The following is a 17,316-nucleotide window of genomic DNA, read 5'->3' as shown; positions in this document are numbered from 1 at the left end:
CTACTCTGCCTACCTGATTTGCAAGCTGAGATTCAGATACAATGTATCTCCTCCAGCCAAGCAAATCTCTGGGAAAATAGATCTAGTAATCATTTCAGTTAATATACACTTGCTTTTAACTCTATGTTCCAGCTGGACTTTTTGGGGGGATAGGGAGGGTGATATGTTAATAATTTTGAGGAACCATGCTGACTTTCATAATGATTTGCTTGCATTCCCATCTGAGACTTCCTATCAGTCCCAGTCGTGGGGGAGGGAAAGCAAAATTTTAACTCATTTTGCACAATATACAACAAAGAAAATCCCTTTTCAAAAATAATGAGCAAGTAGAAGAGAAGAGATTCCTCCCCAGTTCTCAAACCCGAGGCAGTTCTCACACCAAGGATGCACCTCATTAAAATCCGGAGACGTTTCTGGCTGTCCCAAGTAGGAGTGGCCATGCAACTGGCGTCCGTCGGGTAAAGACCAGAAATGTGGCTAAACATCCTATGATGCACAGGACAGGCCCCACAACAAAGAACTCTCAGACCCCAAATACCAGTAACGGAGAGGCTGAGAAGCCCTATCCTAGAAGGAGAATGTCAACACGAGTGAAGCTCTCTACTGTGCCGCACCACACTCAGCTGCCAAGTTAACAGAAAATAGGGGGCAAGAATGATACACATGGTATTATTAATAGCACTTTCCAGAGATCAGGCAAATTTTGTTCCTTCCTGGCTACTGTTATGAAGACCTTGGTTTCTGATAGTTTCTTGGCAAGTTTCATTCCCAAGTCTTCATAAAACAACATTTTTACTGTCTGGTTACTTAAATCAACTCACAGAAAAGCAAAAAGGACATAAACACTGAACACATAATCTGGCAGAAACCTTAAAAGTTATTTTCAACTCCAACTTCCACAAATGAGAAACTAAACATTGTGGATTTTAAATAATCCACAATGAATAATAAGTAAAAAGAAATCTCATACCCTCTCATACACAGACACCTGAGAATATCACGTTTTCATTTCTCATTCCTCCAAATTTATTAGTAAAAATCTCATCATCTCCCATGCATGTTAAAATAGACTCAAAACAATAACAAATTTATGTCATTAGAGAGAACTATGTGTTTGTCAAAAAACCTGGTCATGTCCAATACTTTGTTGATGATGTATCAGGTTTATTGTGCAGGGGGTGGAGAGGGGTGAGGGGTGGTACAGATAATATACTAAACAATACAGCTAAAATGTTGTGGGTTTCAACTGAAAATGTTGTTTGCATGCAAACTGTCCTTTTAGTAACAGTCTGCTAGTATTCCGAACAAGCCATTCCTTCCCTCTCCTCCCAAGAAAGTATAAACAACAACAACAAAAATATCTGTATGAGCTGTTTGCATGGAAAAAGACAGCCTGAGCAAGAGCCTAGAGAAATACATTCATTAAAAAAAAAAAAGTTATTATTCACTATAGTAGCAAGATACCTGGGAAACACCAAATTAGTAGGGGAATAGCTGTAGAAATGTTTACACTATGGAATATAATATATAGCCATTAAAAGAAGGGATTCGATTTATGCATGCAGATACATATGCTAATTTGGAAAATTCATAAAGATCCTATTAAGAAAACATTAAATTACATACTACTACCAATACTATAACTCCATCTAACCTAACAAAACATACATACAGGTATATGTGGTCTGTCTGTTAATACACAGGGGAGAAAAAGATTAAATGTTAGAAGTAGGAAAAAACCTAAATGTTAAAGTAGATTTAAAAAGACATAAAAAGGAAAGAGGTAAGTATAAAGGAAGATCATTCATTTTTCTCTCATAACCTAGCATCTTGTTTTTTTATGAGAACGTAATACCTGTAAAAGAATTAACAAGGAAAAAAAACTGCACTCAAGAACTATACATTCCTCTGCATTTATCAGCCAAAGAAAAGGCTAATAAATCACAGAAGAGATAAAGGATGACAAGCAATCATCTGGTCCTGGTCCACCTCATCAAGGATTCCCAAATCACCTATAAATCCATCACTGCTAAAATCCTAAGAAACTCAAGTTAGGGTAGAGGCAGAACTGGTAGGGACACGGAATGCAATAAAGAGCCAGGTGAGGCCCATCAACACAGAGCAGCTCCTGTGGGTGCCAGACACTGACCTGCATCGATGGCTTGCATCAGGCATTCATATGTGGTCTGCACCAGCTTCCGCGCTCCCTCATCCACATCTCCAACAAAAAACGTCTCATTCAAGTCCCCATGATAACCATTGCGATAAAGAGTGATGTCCACTGCAAAACAACAGACAAATAAAAGGGCCACATTTGTTATTTCAAAATAGAAGTCACTTCTCCAACATGGCAGCATCAAGCAGTTTCAGGAGCAAGACAATTACTGCATTCTCCAAGCAGACACTAAGGGATATTTACAGTGACTTCCTGAAAGACACCCCCTGCCTGTAACTAAACTCACTGTGGAGAAAACGGAGTGGTCATGCAGCACAAGCCAGATGGTGGGCTTCTATACATACAACAGTAATCAGATCATGGGGGGTAGAAGAAACCTACTGAGGACATGTTCGTGCAAGATTAATAAGTCACATTAATAGCATTAAATGGAGAGTTATGCTACATTTTGACATTAAACAAAATACTTTCAATTACCATCTTCAACGAGTTTTTCCTCCTCTAAGCACATCCATAAATAGAAAAGCTTACGCTATTCTATATTTATTTTTTCAAAAACTCATCTGCCTTCTCCTTATTTGTGAATATTCATCCCTCCCATTGTCCCCATATTTAAGAGGACAGACTACTAGTATATAAAACACTAAATGTATACATTAAATTAGTATTTTTAAACCATGAATTTTCAATCAACCTACAAGATCACAATATAGTGTGTTGGCTAACATGACACATATATTCCTGAAAAACCACACACATTATGCATGTAATAAAAGTAACAGGGTTTGTACAAAAAAAAAGAGTTCAGGCAGACCCCTCAACACCTGTAACATTTCATAAACAGACCCTTGACTGTTATAACCAGAATAAGAGGTGTCCGTTGTCTCTAGCACTGCACCCAGCCAACATCACCGGCACTGCATCCCCAGTGCCTTCACCACTTGGGCTCACGCTTCCCAATCTGATACACAAGCCTTTGAAGATATCTGATTACTAAAGAAACCAAGTTCATCAATATTAAAAATACCATCTAGGGATGCCTTCTTTGTCGCTATGTCTTTTAATCCCAGAGGGAAATGTCTTGGCAGCTCCTTCCTCTGCACTTGCAAGATAGCTTAACACAGTGGTCCTCAGAGCCACATTCTGAACTTTTTACATCAAGGAAGTCTTCTGTACTTCTGTAGGATTTTAGCTATTTTCTTAGGGTTTTCAGACGTTACTAAAAACTTCTTATCTGTAAGAAAACCTGCCCTGATCTCTTCAAAATCATCAGTGGACTAAAAGGAAAAGGGGGAAAATACCCCAGTTGAATGAACATTACTTCCACATTTCACTCATCTTTCACCTATTTGTCATTCACATACGATAACTGGCATTAAAGAAATTCATGCTGTACCAAACATATACTAGAAGTATCTTAAAAGCAGTATCTTAAAATCATAAAAAAGTTACCATATATTTAATATTTTTTTTACATTTAAATACGAAAAAAGGGTAAGTCAAGACAGGAACAAAGTGAACAAAATGAAGTCACTATCAGATGTCCAAAACCTTGCTGTTGTTTCACTGATGGGGATAAAAGTCACACTTACATATTTCTTACCATTAACAATATCACCTTCTTGCAAGGGCCGTCTGTCTGGAATCCCATGGCAGATCACTTCATTCACTGAAGTACAACAAGACTTTGGGAAATTATAATAATTCAGGGGAGAAGGATAACAGTTTCTTGCAATACATGCCTACAATAAAGTAAAATACAGAGAAAATAATTTGGAATGAGCAAAAGAAAAAAATTAATCAATATGCAATTAACCAGATTTTTTTAAAGATTGTGTTTATTTATATAGAGAGAGTAAGAGTGTGCTAAGTGGGGGAAGGGGCAGAGGGAGAAGAAGAGAATTTCAAGCAGACTCCACAGGCACACAGCCCAATGTAGGGCTCAAGTTCATGACCCTGAAATCAGGACCTGAGCCAAAATCAAGAGTCAGATGTTCAACAGACTGAGCCATCCAGGCACTGCAATTAGCCAGGTTTTAAAATTTGAAAAATGTGAAAAAATATGTTGCACAGATGCTAATGCTAATTTTGCTAATGAACTTAGTATTTTATTTTAGAAATAGTAGTAAATGTCATCTTAAACAATATATACCAGGCTTTATGCAATCCAGTTGACTAATAATTGCAAAAGAAAAGCAAATTCACATATTAATGTGGAATACTTACAAATACAAATATTATGTATCTGAAGATTCTAGTTTAGAATTAACTACTTTTTATTAAAAATATATTATTTAAAATGAAAAGATAATTCCTAAAGAAAATATTAACATGGACTTTTAATGTAATTACAGTATCTTATACAACAACCCTATATCCCTGTGACCAAAAAAGGAATACCAACATAATTAAGAGATGATAAAGTACTTTCAGATACATTTTTAATCACTACGAACAACAAAGGAATGTCTAAGAAAACGGTTGGGTTTTCCTTAATGAATCTTATGTTACTTGGATATTTTTCCACAGTGGGAGTTATAGCATACATGCTTTCTCTTTCCATACTGCCACACAGTCTTCAGATGTAATTTTTAAATAATTGCATATAATATGATTTGTGAAATACACCAAAATTTTACTGCCAATTCCACTATTATTGGAAAATTTAAATTAAGTTTCCTCAATTACATAAAATGTTACAACCAATAACTACTTTCATGTCACTTTTCCCTTACTTAATGATATACTCTTATACTTCTCACAGCCAATATAAATAATAGTTTACACAGCAAACTGTCTTGACGAAAAATGCCAACTCCATCCCTTATGAGTTGTGTCTAACATTGGACAAGTTAATTAACCCCTTCCTCAGTTTCTTTTCCTATAAAAGGGAGACAACAGTGATATCTACTTCATGGAGCTGTTGCAGAGATTAAATAAGTTAGTAAAAGCAGCATGTAAAAGGGAACCTGGGAGCACCTGGGTGGCTCAGTCAGCTGGGCACCTGCATTCTGCTCAGGTCATGATCCCAGGGCCCTGGGATCAAGCCCCAAATCGGGCTCCTTGCTCAGCAGGGAGCCTCTTTCTCCCTCTTCCTCTGCCCCTTGCCCCAGCTTGTACACACGGCTCAATCTCTAATAAATACACACACACACACACATTTATAAAGAGCACCTGAGCTATCAAAAGTGCACAAAATGCTATTACTGCATATTACATATTTTATAATATATGGAACAATTTCCCCAAATCGGAATTTGTAGGTTTTTTTTTAATAAAAAATTTTACCAGCTGGGGTGCCTGGTGGCTCAGACGGTAAACATCTGACTCTTGATTTCGACTCATGTACTGATCTCAGCATCTCAGCGAGATGGAGCCTCGCTGCTGGGCTCCGTGCTGGGCAAGGAGGCTGCTTGGAATTCTCTCTCCCTCTGTCCCTCCCTCATTTGCACACATGGGCGTGCACTTTCTCTCTCTTAATTAATAAATAATTCTATGAACATTTTTATGGCTCAAGACACACTGTCAAATTTCCTTTCAAGAAGGTTGTCCCAGTTTACAGTAGCACCACCATGTAAAGAAGTACCAGCTTCATCTCCATAAAGGCAGTGGAAATAAACATCTTTAAAATACTGAACTAATTCAGTAGGTCTTCATGATTTGCTTTTGTTTGATTACCAGAGGAGGTTTAATTAGTTTTCCCTGTGATTTATTAACTAATTATTGTTCTTCTCTTGTGAACAATCTACTCATATAATGTGTGCATTCATTACTACTCATGTACTAAGGTCTCTCCATGATGGATAGGCAATCTTTATAAAAAAGATACCCTTTATTGTATTTACTACAAACACTGATCTATTTACTACTTTGTTATTACAGATATGAAAGGGAACATTTTTCTACTAATCTAGTTTCAGAAGTTGTATTCTTCTTTATTTCAGAATACATAATGTATGTAGTGGCATGGTTTATTTAAAGCACTAGCATTAAAAAAATAAAGCACTATAAATCTGTAAAATTACCATTTTATAAAAACTAAACTAAACATTATAAAATGTGAGATTTCAGAAACAAGATATTTCAAGCTCACCTCTGACATCAATATCATAGATACTTAAAAATGGGAATAAAGACTTAAATATTTTCTATATTGAAATAAAGCAAGAATCTGCTTTCAAATTAGCTATGTTAATTTAGACATTACTTTTGACATTTAGAACTTAAGTTTCCTTAATTTTTAGAAGCCTAAAGCATCTAATAATGTGAAAAACATTTTCAAAAGTAGAGTTCTTACTAAGTGTACAGCATGATCTATTTCTTCAGTAGTCACACCGGGTTTAATCATGCCAGCAGCAATGTCCAACACTTCTCTAGCAAGCTGTAAAAAAAAATATTTAATACATTCAAGAAGAAATGAAACAGAAAGAGGAATCTGTATGTTGTACTATCTTGGGTTTTGTGAGAGAATCGTATAATATTATAATCTTGAATTTTCATTTTTAAAACCATTTCCATTTCTAATATCCATCAATCAACAGATGTGTGTGTATAAATATATAGATAAAATTGGGCTAACTAGCTTAATAAGTAAGCATGCCTAATTTCTATGTGAAAATGCATATCCTAGGAATCTAAACAATAATCAACTAGTGGAAGTTAAGTCTTCTCCCATTTTTATACTTCCTAGTTACAGCAGCTTCCCATTATCTCTAGTGACACCTGAAACCAGTACCAGACTGTACCAAAACCAACATATGCTATGTCTTCCTACACATATAAACCTATGATAAAATTTAATTTATAAATGACAGTGAGAGATTAATAACAATAATAGAATAATTATAACAATATACTCTAATAAAAGTTAAATGAATTTGATTTCCCTCTCTCAAAATAGCTTGCTATACTGTACTCACCCTTCTGGGATGATGTGAGATGATAAAATGCTGTCATGATGAGATAAAATGAAGTGAATGACACAGGCACTGTGATGTAGCACTAGGGTACTAATGTATTCTGACAATACATCAGAAAAAAGATCAAAGACCATGGTTGACCACGGATAACTTAAACCATGGAAAGCGAAACCACAGATAAGGGTGGGCTACTATATTTCATGGCTTTAACGGAGGCTTTAACTTAAAGTTATATAAAGGCTTAAACTTTACCTTATTGTTATGATGACTCACAAAAATAAAATGACAAAATACCATGAATATCTGGTTCTTTTAAAAAAAAAAAGTGTCAAAAAATTGACTGCCAAAATACCACGAATACCTGGTTCTTTAAAAAAAAAAAAAAAAGTGTCAAAAAATTGACTGCCAACTAAGCTAGATTACCTGCCATATTATTTTTCAAATAGGCTATCCAAGCTATCAATGTAGAAAACAATAGCTGCATAAAATTATAGGCTAACACTAGTTTAAGAAAAAGTAAGTATGGCTAGCCAAAGTCTAACAATATAACAACTACTACCTTTATACATCAACAAATCATTGACTTCATGTCTAATTACTCCATGTCCACTTAAACATAGTTTACCACATGGAGAAAAAAGTAACTCTTACCCTACATACAAGTCGCATCCCTTCTATATCTTCAGATGAGAGTAATTTAATTTGAGAAGTACCTTTAAGAGCCTGTTCAGATTCAGACATTCCTGAAAAAGAGAATCAATAAGAAAAAAACAAAATGAATGGACAAATGTAGTATTTATTAGCATAGTTGTCTTCCTGACAAAACAATAATCATCAAGTCTCATTACTTTGCACAATGGTATCTCATCATTTTAGAGGATCCAGGTCAGGTATTTTTTAAAAATTTCAGGTATTTCCAACGTGAAAAGAAAATTTGCTAAACAAACAGAAAGAATTATAAAGAATAAACTCCCAGATCAGAGATCAGTCAATGTGGGATACTTATCACGTGACAGGCAATACGCTGGTAAGGTCAGTAAATGATTCACACTAAATAGTACTATACAATTTACAAATTGCTGTCATGATCATCAACTAGTGAAGCAATTATACACCAACAACTGATGAATTATTATACTCATTGATTTTTTTAAACAAGAACCTAAGTTGGTGTTTTTCAAACTGTAGCAACTAACATTTTTTTAAAGTAAATACATGGAACAGAAAATATTAGACTAAATCAAATAGAACAGGAGTAAAAGCTGTTGTGGAATGTTTGTTAATTTACACACACACACACACACACAATCATGTTATAAAATCCATTTCTCATCCTAGGTCATAGTCAAAAACGTTTGAAAAATTTTGCCCTAAGAATCTTAACTAATAAAACTAGCTTAGTTCAAATTATTCATACATTTGAAAAGTGTCACAGTCAATATAATGGTTATTTCAAAACTTGACAAAAGGGAATATAATAAACCATAAACTACGCTTTTTTATAAATGATTTTTAAAAATCCCAAATAAAGTCTTATCAAACAGAATCCAAAAAACATAAAATACAGCATGATTTAAATGAGATTCACAGTGGAAAGCAAGGATAGTTCAATAGTAACAAATCTATTAATATAATTCATCAGAGCCACAGATTAAGAGAGGAAAGATAAATGATCATCTTCAAAGATAATTCTGATAACATGACCAACTAACACCTTAACATGACAAATAAAAATCTCAAGCTAAGAACCATCGTCATGGAATGCCCACTTGTCAGGAATATTATTTAACAATGTTCTGATGGCACTAACAAATGTAATTAAACAGAAGAAAGAATAAGAAGTATAAAACTAGAAAGAAAAGAACAGAATCCTCACCACTTTTAGATATGACTATGTGACCCTAGAACGAGGGAATATCTGATGACTACAAATAAGAATGCAGCAGCTGGCAGAATATTAGATTAATGTATCAAAGTCAATTAACTTTCCCACATACAAACCATTGCTACAAAATACAGAAGATACTCTTCATAAGAATAACTAAACAAGATAATGTATGTAGGAATAAATAATAACAACAACCAAAAAAACCCCAAAACTATTGAAAACATCACTAAAAGACATAGAAGGAGACAAAGGAGAAAAACACCCTACTCTTGGGTAGGAAAACTCAATATTGTAAAGGTGTGAATTCTTCCAATATTAATCTATACATTTAATGCTATCCCAAGAAAAATGGCAACAGGATATTTTTGGGAACCAGACAAACGGATTCTAAATTTCACATGGAAAAGCAAACATGCAAGAATCTCGGGAAAATTATGAAAAAAGAGGAAAGGTGGCATAACAAGGCTTACCAAGTATTAAAACATTATATAGCAATAATAATTAAAAGAGTTTGGTGGGGCGCCTGGGTGGCTTGGTGGATTGAGTTCATGCCTTCGGCTCAGGGCATGATCTCAGGGTCCTAGGATCAAGCCCCACATCAGGCTCTCTGTTCAGCAGGAGGCTGCTTCTCCCTCTAATGCTCCCTCTGCTCTCCCTCTCTCTAATAAATAAAATCTTAAAAAAAAAAAAAAAAAAAAGAGTTTGGCAATGGCACATGATTAGACAAACAGTCAATGAAACAGATCAGAAACCAAAAACAAACCCAAACATGTAAGAATTAATTATAAAGATATAGATTGCATTTTACAATCAATTAAAAGACAACTGATTTGCTTAAACACTACTGATATGACAACCAGATATTCTGACAGAAAAACTAAGTTGTATCCCTGTTTAACGCCTAATAATAAATGATAAAAGCATCAAAAATCTTATCATACACAAAAAGAGTGAAACCACGAAACAGTGGAAAAAAAGACAAGAAAAATATTTTTTATAATATCTGAACCAGAAAGGTCTTTCTGGTTCATCAAGCCATAGACACCTTGAAAGAAAACACTGATAAATTTTATTATGGAAAAATGTTTCAAGTCTGTCATAAATGTAATGTTACAAAGACAAAAATGTAAATATTCAGTTGGGAAAAAACATTTATAGCATATACATCAAGGGATTATTTTTCTTAATATACAAAGAGTACTTACAACTCAGAATAGAAAAAACTACAAATCTAAGGGGGAGAAGCCTAGGAATATGAACAGACAGATCAAGAGGAAAAAAAATAAAAATGACCTTTAACATATAAAAAGATGCTCAACCTTACAAGTTAAGAATATAAATTACAGTATCAATTAGCACAAATCATAAAACTTGGCAAGAGTCAATACAAGGGAGAATATAGGAAAAGAAACCCCCATATGTTTTTAATGAGAGTAACAAATGGCAAAAAGCTCTGAAATTTCTAATAACTCTCAAAATTAAAAAATGCATGCATCCTTTGCTCTACTCACTCACTTTAGCCAATTAACCTACAGAAATACTCTCACATATTCACAAAGATGTAATTATAAGAACAGTTACTGCAGTCAAATTTTAAGAAGTAAAAACCTGAAAATAAACTAGCCATGTATTAGAAGAGGCCTGGTTTACCCAACTATGATGCATCCACATAATGGAATATACCTCAGTCATTAAAAAGAAAGAGGTGGGTTTATATGGGTTTATACAGAATGTTTCCAAGAAGTATTGAGAATATCCCAAGGCAAAAAGTGAAAAGGTGTATACAGTTTGTCCCTTTTGTGTGTAAGTGGGGGTGGGATATTTATATGCGTATACACATAAAATATCCCTAGAAAGTGTCCCAAGAAACTGTTAACACTGGTTACCTATGGGGAATAGGACTTATTTTCACTGTATAACATTTTATCCTATTAGAATTTACCTCGTCTTTTTTTTTAAAACACAAATTAAAACCATACTCAAGTATATTAAGTACAGAGTAATGAAATTATACATCCTTAACAATGTTCTTTCATTCAGACTATCCTGTCCTTCAATTCATCTGAAATTGTGGAATTTAATGAAATTTTAAAATTATATTCATGGGACGCCTGGCCTGGGTGGCTCAGTCTGTTAAGCAGCCAACTCTTGCTTTTGGCTCAGGTCAAGATCTCAGGACATTGACCCTGAGCACTACAATGGGCTCTGTGCTCAGCCGGGGAATCTGCTTGTGGATTCTCTCTCCCTCTCCCTCTACCCCTCCCACTGCCTATAAGCACTCTCTCTCTTTCTATCTCTAAGATAGATCAATAAATAAATCTTTAAAAAAAATAAAATTATATTCATAAGAAGTTAATACACATCCCACTTCTTAGAGAACAAAGCAAAGCAAAGGTAGCTTAGCTTAGTAGATTAAACCACAGAAAAAGAATGATACTCAACATTTTAGACATGAAAAATCAGTAATGTCACACAGTCCAGCTGAAGCTATGTGTGTAGGCCCTACAATCAGACCGCTCCACTAACCTGTGTTGCAAATTACATTATCTTCTCTGGGTGCCTCACTATCAATATCTATAAAACAGAGAAGATCACGGAACCCAACTCAGGGGTGGTCGAAGTATTAAATGGAGAAAGGAATACACGTAAAGAACTTAGCATGGTGCCTGACACATAGTCATGAAAAGTAAGTACCAGTTATAGAATCAATCATCCTGACTACTATTTCTATTACTGCTACAGCCCAGAGTCTTTAGTTAGGCATTTAATCAAGGCCTCCACAAGCTGTTTTTTATCTAAATAGATAGTATATAATTAAGGTAGGAGGGCATGGTAAAATCAAAACAATTTTTTAATTTAGAAGTTGACAGAACAACACAAAATACATTATGTTAAATGTACCCACTAGCAGCTACATAAACAATGTTTTCAGAATTGGGTAGATTTCTAAAGGAAGGAAAGAAACTTTAATTGTTGCAAATGTTCTAGTGTGTCTCAGAAAAACATGTTTATATTTACTGGAAATCCAGCACTGAAAAATTTCTATCCAAAAAAACCCAAAACAAAACAAAACAAAAACAAAACAAAACAAACACCTGCTTTCCTTTGCAATAGTCACCAAGCCCACAAATTAAAAAATGAAGAATCAGCACAGAATTTACCTAATGGGTGATCAGCATAATCTGGTCTTTGAATATAGCTTGGCACCGGCCTTGTTGGCATCTAAAAGCATCAAAGAGGTTAGTTAAAACCAATTCAAATCTGGAAGTAACTTTCATTATTAAAATTTACTAACAAAGAAAAAAAGTAGGGGAAAAGACACTAAAGATAAAAGTTCATTCATAAATATAAATGGAAAACAAGTTTTAAATGACATCTTAAATATCGTATCTATTTCATGAAGACTAAGCCTTCCTTTCCTAGTGGCTAACTGCACTCCCTTTCTGAGGATATTTAAAAAAGGAGGAGAGCAGACAAGTTAGGATTTAAGATGACATGGACAGCAACATGCCCCTGTTGCTTCAAACAAACTAGCAAACCAAAAACAGTAATAAAATAATATCTCAAAGTATATCTACATCAATATGCTCCCATTACCTCTGCAGGTAGAATTAAAAAAACTTTCTCATATTTTTTGTATTTTTCCAAATTTAAAAATAAAAGATACACTCCTTTGATAAAAAGAAAACCATCAGTAAAAAGAGTTTTTAAATACTTAAGGATGGCAAACAGATGTCAATGTAAGTCAATTCCTATGTTAAGATTCTTGAGGTCCACCTGCCAAGAACCATAGGAAGGGGTGGGAGTGGCAGAAAAACTGTATCTAAATTAAGGTGGATATATATCCTGCTTTAAAAAAACTAAGAAAATAGTAATATACACTATTACTGTGCGGGGCAGAAAATACCTGTTCTACCTCATTTTTTTAAGATTAAAACCTTTTTAAGCCTTTCACTTAGAATTGTTTCTGCTTTGTCCATGACTGTCAATTATCCTAAATTCCAAGTACGACATCATAAAAGCTAAAGAGCTAGAATGCAAATTTGATCCTGATTGTGTGATTAATAACTGTAATACAAAACACATGTATCATTTTTAGGAAACTGAAAATTCTGAAAATTGTTAAAAGGAAAGTAAAATTTGGGGCACCTCAGTCAGTTGAGTGTCTGACTTTGGCTCAGTTCATGATCTCAGGATCTTGGGATCGAGACTGATAGCAACAGCAGGCTCCCTGCTCAGTGGGAAGTATGCTTCTCGCTCACCTCCTGCTTATCCTCTCCCTCTCTCTCTCTCTCTCTCTCAAATAAATAAATTAAACCTTTAAAAAAAAAAAAAAGAATGTAAAATTTTTATTACCTTATTTACTCACCAGTGGGTAATGTGGTCTGAGTTTCCCAGTATATCGATAGCCTGCCCATGGATCAGTGTTAATATCACCTTCTACAGTCCAGGAAGACACTTCTCGCTTGGCCTTTTCATCTTCTAGGAGGTAGGCAGACAAGAAAACAAGAAAAGAAGAGAAATACTTCAGCTGTCAAGCTATTGAGGACAAGAATACTTGAACTATCACTTGTTTGGAAACCAAGCCACAGAGCCCAGGCATAAAAATCTAACAAACTTCCACACTAACCGAAATCATCAAAGCTTCTGCTTTCTTGCTATGTTCACAACCCTATGACTCCCCAGATCTCACGGTCTTGGGAGAAAAGACCCAAGCTAAACATATTCCAAGATTTTACACAGTATCAAACTGGAATAGCTCAGAGAACTCCTTTTCCAAGAAAAGGAGTATGCTAAATGTATTCTCTCCACAGTATCAATTTATAGGAAGCCCATTTTTTTTGAAAATACAAAATCTTAAGCCTAGGCAAAACTTCCCAACTGAGAGCAGATGTTACAAATGGATTCTGTGCTCCTACTGAAAGAACAGACTCTAAATAGTTCCACACCAAATTTAAAGTAAAAAATAAAAATTTCCCACTTATTTGACAAGTAGCTTTCAGACTAGTACTTCAGAATGTTTTGAAAATTTTATAGTCATCATATGCCTTTTTTCAGAAAGGGAGAAATAGAAGAAAGTAGGGAAGTCAAAGATAAGAGGAGAGAACAATCAATAGAAAATTACTGAAAACTCAGTAGAAAAATTAAGAATCACACACACTCACTCTTGCCAGGTTAGCTATTAATACAAAATGTTAATGCACGTGACTTCTTTGCATATGAAGAGACCCTCAATGTTGTTTGATGCCAGCACCCTGACTGCACCTCTCATCCACCAAGTAAAATAAAAGTAACCTAAGACTTTTACATAACAGCAATTCAAACCCCTCCTATATCAAATCAACCTGAACATCTCCCAATGCACATTGGTCTTCTCTCCTGTTTACTGTTAAGTTATCATAGCTTTTGAAAGTCAGATTTTTAAAAAATTTAAAAAACAAATCAAAGATTTCAAACAAAAATTTCTGAGGTCTGCAAGGAAAAAAAAACTCCCCACTTTAAACAATCTAAATATCCAAAATTGGGGAGAACAGAGAGACTCACACAGTGTTAGGCTAAAGAAGAATGGTGAAATGAGTGAAGGGGTCCAAAAGTATAAACTTGCTAACATCAGTAAGTTCTAGGCATGACAAATACAGCATGATGACTCAAGTTAACAACAACAAAAAGACCATCGACACTGACTCCTCATTTTATAGAGGAAGAAACTGAGGCAGTATGGCCCACAAGAGCAGAGACACGTTGCAATGCTGGCTCCCAGGGCAATGCCCTCTCCACGGAGCCCGTGGTCAACCTGGAATTGAAAGGTGGTTGAAGCACAATGGATAAGACTGCAAAAATACAGCCAGTCCAGTCACATTACTTTGGAAATGCAAAGTATTTGTAATTATCACTAAAAATTGTGACAATCTAAAATCTACTGTATGATTTACAACTTTTACAGGTCAGAAATGCAAAGTAGTTGTAGTTACATTACTTTGGAATGCAATTATAGTATTATATATAAAGGAAAGGAATGGAAAAGAGTAAGACTAGAAAATAAGAATAAGAGCAAAGGAAAAGAAAAGCTCTGTCATGCTCCTGATTTTGAGATCTTTCTCCCCTCTGGAGTTCAAGAAAGCCACCGGAGGACATGAACGTCAATAGGAAAACTGTTACACATCCCAGGACAAAAACACACTCCATTCATTACCCCCAGGGTCAAACATTTCAGAACACAGTTCAAAATGCAGGCAAATGGATGCCTGCTTCAGCTATCAGTTACATCAAGTGCTTTGTCTGAAATATAAACTTCAAGATTAATTTTCACCTGAAACCTAGAACAGAACAGCAAACAAGATGTAGGCTTTTTGGTCTGACATACTGTAGGGAGTGTGGAAGGAGCAGAAGAGATGTGCAATCTTTCAAAGCTTCCTGATGATCTGTGTTCAGGCCCTTCCAAAGTCTATTTTCAAAAGAGAATTAAAAGCAGACCTCCAAGGGACGCCTGGGTGGCTCAGTCATTAAGCATCTGCCTTCAGCTCAGGTCATGATCTCAGTGTCCTGGGATCGAGTCCCGCATGGGGCTCCCTGCTCAGTAAGGGAGCCTGCCTCTCCCTCTGCCCTCCCCCCTGCTTGTGGGCATTCTCTCTCTGTCTCTCTCAAATAAATAAATAAAATCTTTTAAAAAAAAAAGAAAAAATAAGCAGACCTCCAACAGATAATATAACTCAAAGTTACCCAAATAAATTAAGACTGAATGATGGCTATTTCTTTTCTAATCTCCAGGTATAATTTACTTAGGGAAATTGACACTTCAAAAGTAAGTTAGTTTACATTTTAGGATCAGTTTGCTCTAACCCTCAATGCTAGACACATTAACAGTGTCTACCTAGTAAGCATGAATTGTACTGGGGGGTTAGGAACAAAAACTATTTACTAACTGGTCTTTGTCAAAAGACTATAAACACAGGACAGTGTAAATAAACCTCTGTAGCTGTCTTTCAAACATTTCAATGGGGGCACCTGGGTGGCTCAGTGGGTTAAAGCCTCTGCCTTTGGCTCAGGTCATGATCCCAGGGTCCTGGGATCGAGCCCCGCGTCGGGCTCTCTGCTCAGCAGGAAGCCTGCTTCCTCCTCTCTCTCTCTCTTTGCCTGCCTCTCTACCTGTGATCTCTGTCTGTCAAATAAATAAATAAAATCTTAAAAAAAAAAAAAAAATTTCAATGCAAAAAGACCAGCCAGGTACACCACAGGTAGCGGCAAAGAGTAACCAGTATGCACAAGGTGTGACCCAAAGCACTGCACACGCAGGCTTCACTCTTGAAAAGGTCCTGCACAGGCGGCCCCCTCCTAGTCAGCGGATACAGAACTGCACCCATCTCAGCTTTGCCTGGGACAGGATCTTCTGCTCAAAATCCTGAATCAGTTCTTGCAGAGACAATTATTAAACAATTGTTGAGCACTTACTAGGCATTATACACATGCTAAGCACTTGATGTGGATTTCTTTATTTAATCCTTGTAACAAACGTATAATTTTAGCACTTTGGAGGTAAGGCTTAACATAATCCATGCTCACAAAGCTTGGTGGAACCAGTTCTGAATGATTACGTAACACCTTCTGTCTGCAATCCAAAAATCAAGCATACTAGGTTCGGAGCAATAGAGAAGTAGAATAAAAAGAATTACTTAAAGGTTTGGGGTTTGGGGACGCCTGGGTGGCTCAGTTGATTAAACAGCTGCCTTCAGCTCAGGTCATGATCCCAGAGTCCTGGGATCAGAGTCCCACATCGGGCTCCTTGCTGGCAGGGAGCCTGCTTCTCCCTCTGCCTCTGCCTGCCATTCTGTCTGCCTGTGCTCGCTCGCTCACTCTCTCTCTGACAAATAAATAAATAAAATCTTTAAAAAAAAAAAAGGTTTGGGGTTTGTTTTTGTTTTTAAGATTTTATTTATTTATTTGACAGAGATCACAAGTAGGCAGAGAGGCAGGCAGAGAGAGAGGGGGAAACAGGCTCCCTGCTGAGCAGACAGCCTCATGTGGGGATCAATCCTAGGACTCTGGGATCATGACCTGAGCCGAAGACAGAGAGGCTTAACCCACTAAGCCACCCGGGTGCCCCTGGGTTTTTTTTTTTTAAATAGAGTTTTCATATCGTACTTTTGGCAATTCAAAAGGTACTTCTAAAGTGCTCCTCCTACCTTTTATTGGAGGCAAAGGTGACAAAGAAACATACTGATTTTATCAGTGATAAACTAAAAACAGTAATAACTAAAACCTACTGTATTATCATTTACAACTTTTACAGGTAAGACTGAAAGCCAATGCTACTGTGTGCATTCTGACAGGAGATA

At 35.8% G+C, this 17,316-nt stretch overlaps 1 protein-coding gene across 2 annotated transcripts in view; it reads right to left on the bottom strand.

Annotated features, from left to right (window-relative positions):
* The window catches only part of METAP1 (methionyl aminopeptidase 1), a 66,240-nt gene that overhangs the window by 11,286 nt on the left and 37,638 nt on the right, over positions 1 to 17,316 (bottom strand). Inside the window, exons 3-8 of one of the 2 annotated variants that reach the window (XM_045067060.1) lie at positions 13,353 to 13,462; positions 12,145 to 12,205; positions 7,747 to 7,838; positions 6,474 to 6,557; positions 3,780 to 3,918; positions 2,150 to 2,281 (exon numbers count right to left, since the gene is read on the bottom strand). In XM_045067060.1, coding sequence (XP_044922995.1) covers positions 2,150 to 2,281; positions 3,780 to 3,918; positions 6,474 to 6,557; positions 7,747 to 7,838; positions 12,145 to 12,205; positions 13,353 to 13,462 — 618 coding nt within the window. Of the gene's footprint in view, positions 1 to 2,149; positions 2,282 to 3,779; positions 3,919 to 6,473; positions 6,558 to 7,746; positions 7,839 to 12,144; positions 12,206 to 13,352; positions 13,466 to 17,316 lie in introns of both variants that reach the window. The other variant, XM_045067059.1, reaches the window with a different exon arrangement.

This window comes from Mustela putorius, unplaced genomic scaffold (genome assembly GCF_011764305.1).
Source record: "Mustela putorius furo isolate JIRA1106 unplaced genomic scaffold, ASM1176430v1.1 tig00003871_pilon_pilon_pilon, whole genome shotgun sequence".
In the NCBI taxonomy this organism is placed as follows: domain Eukaryota; kingdom Metazoa; phylum Chordata; class Mammalia; order Carnivora; family Mustelidae; genus Mustela; species Mustela putorius.
The sequence above is the reverse complement of the archived record's forward strand: the minus strand, read 5'-3'. Positions and strand labels throughout refer to the sequence as shown.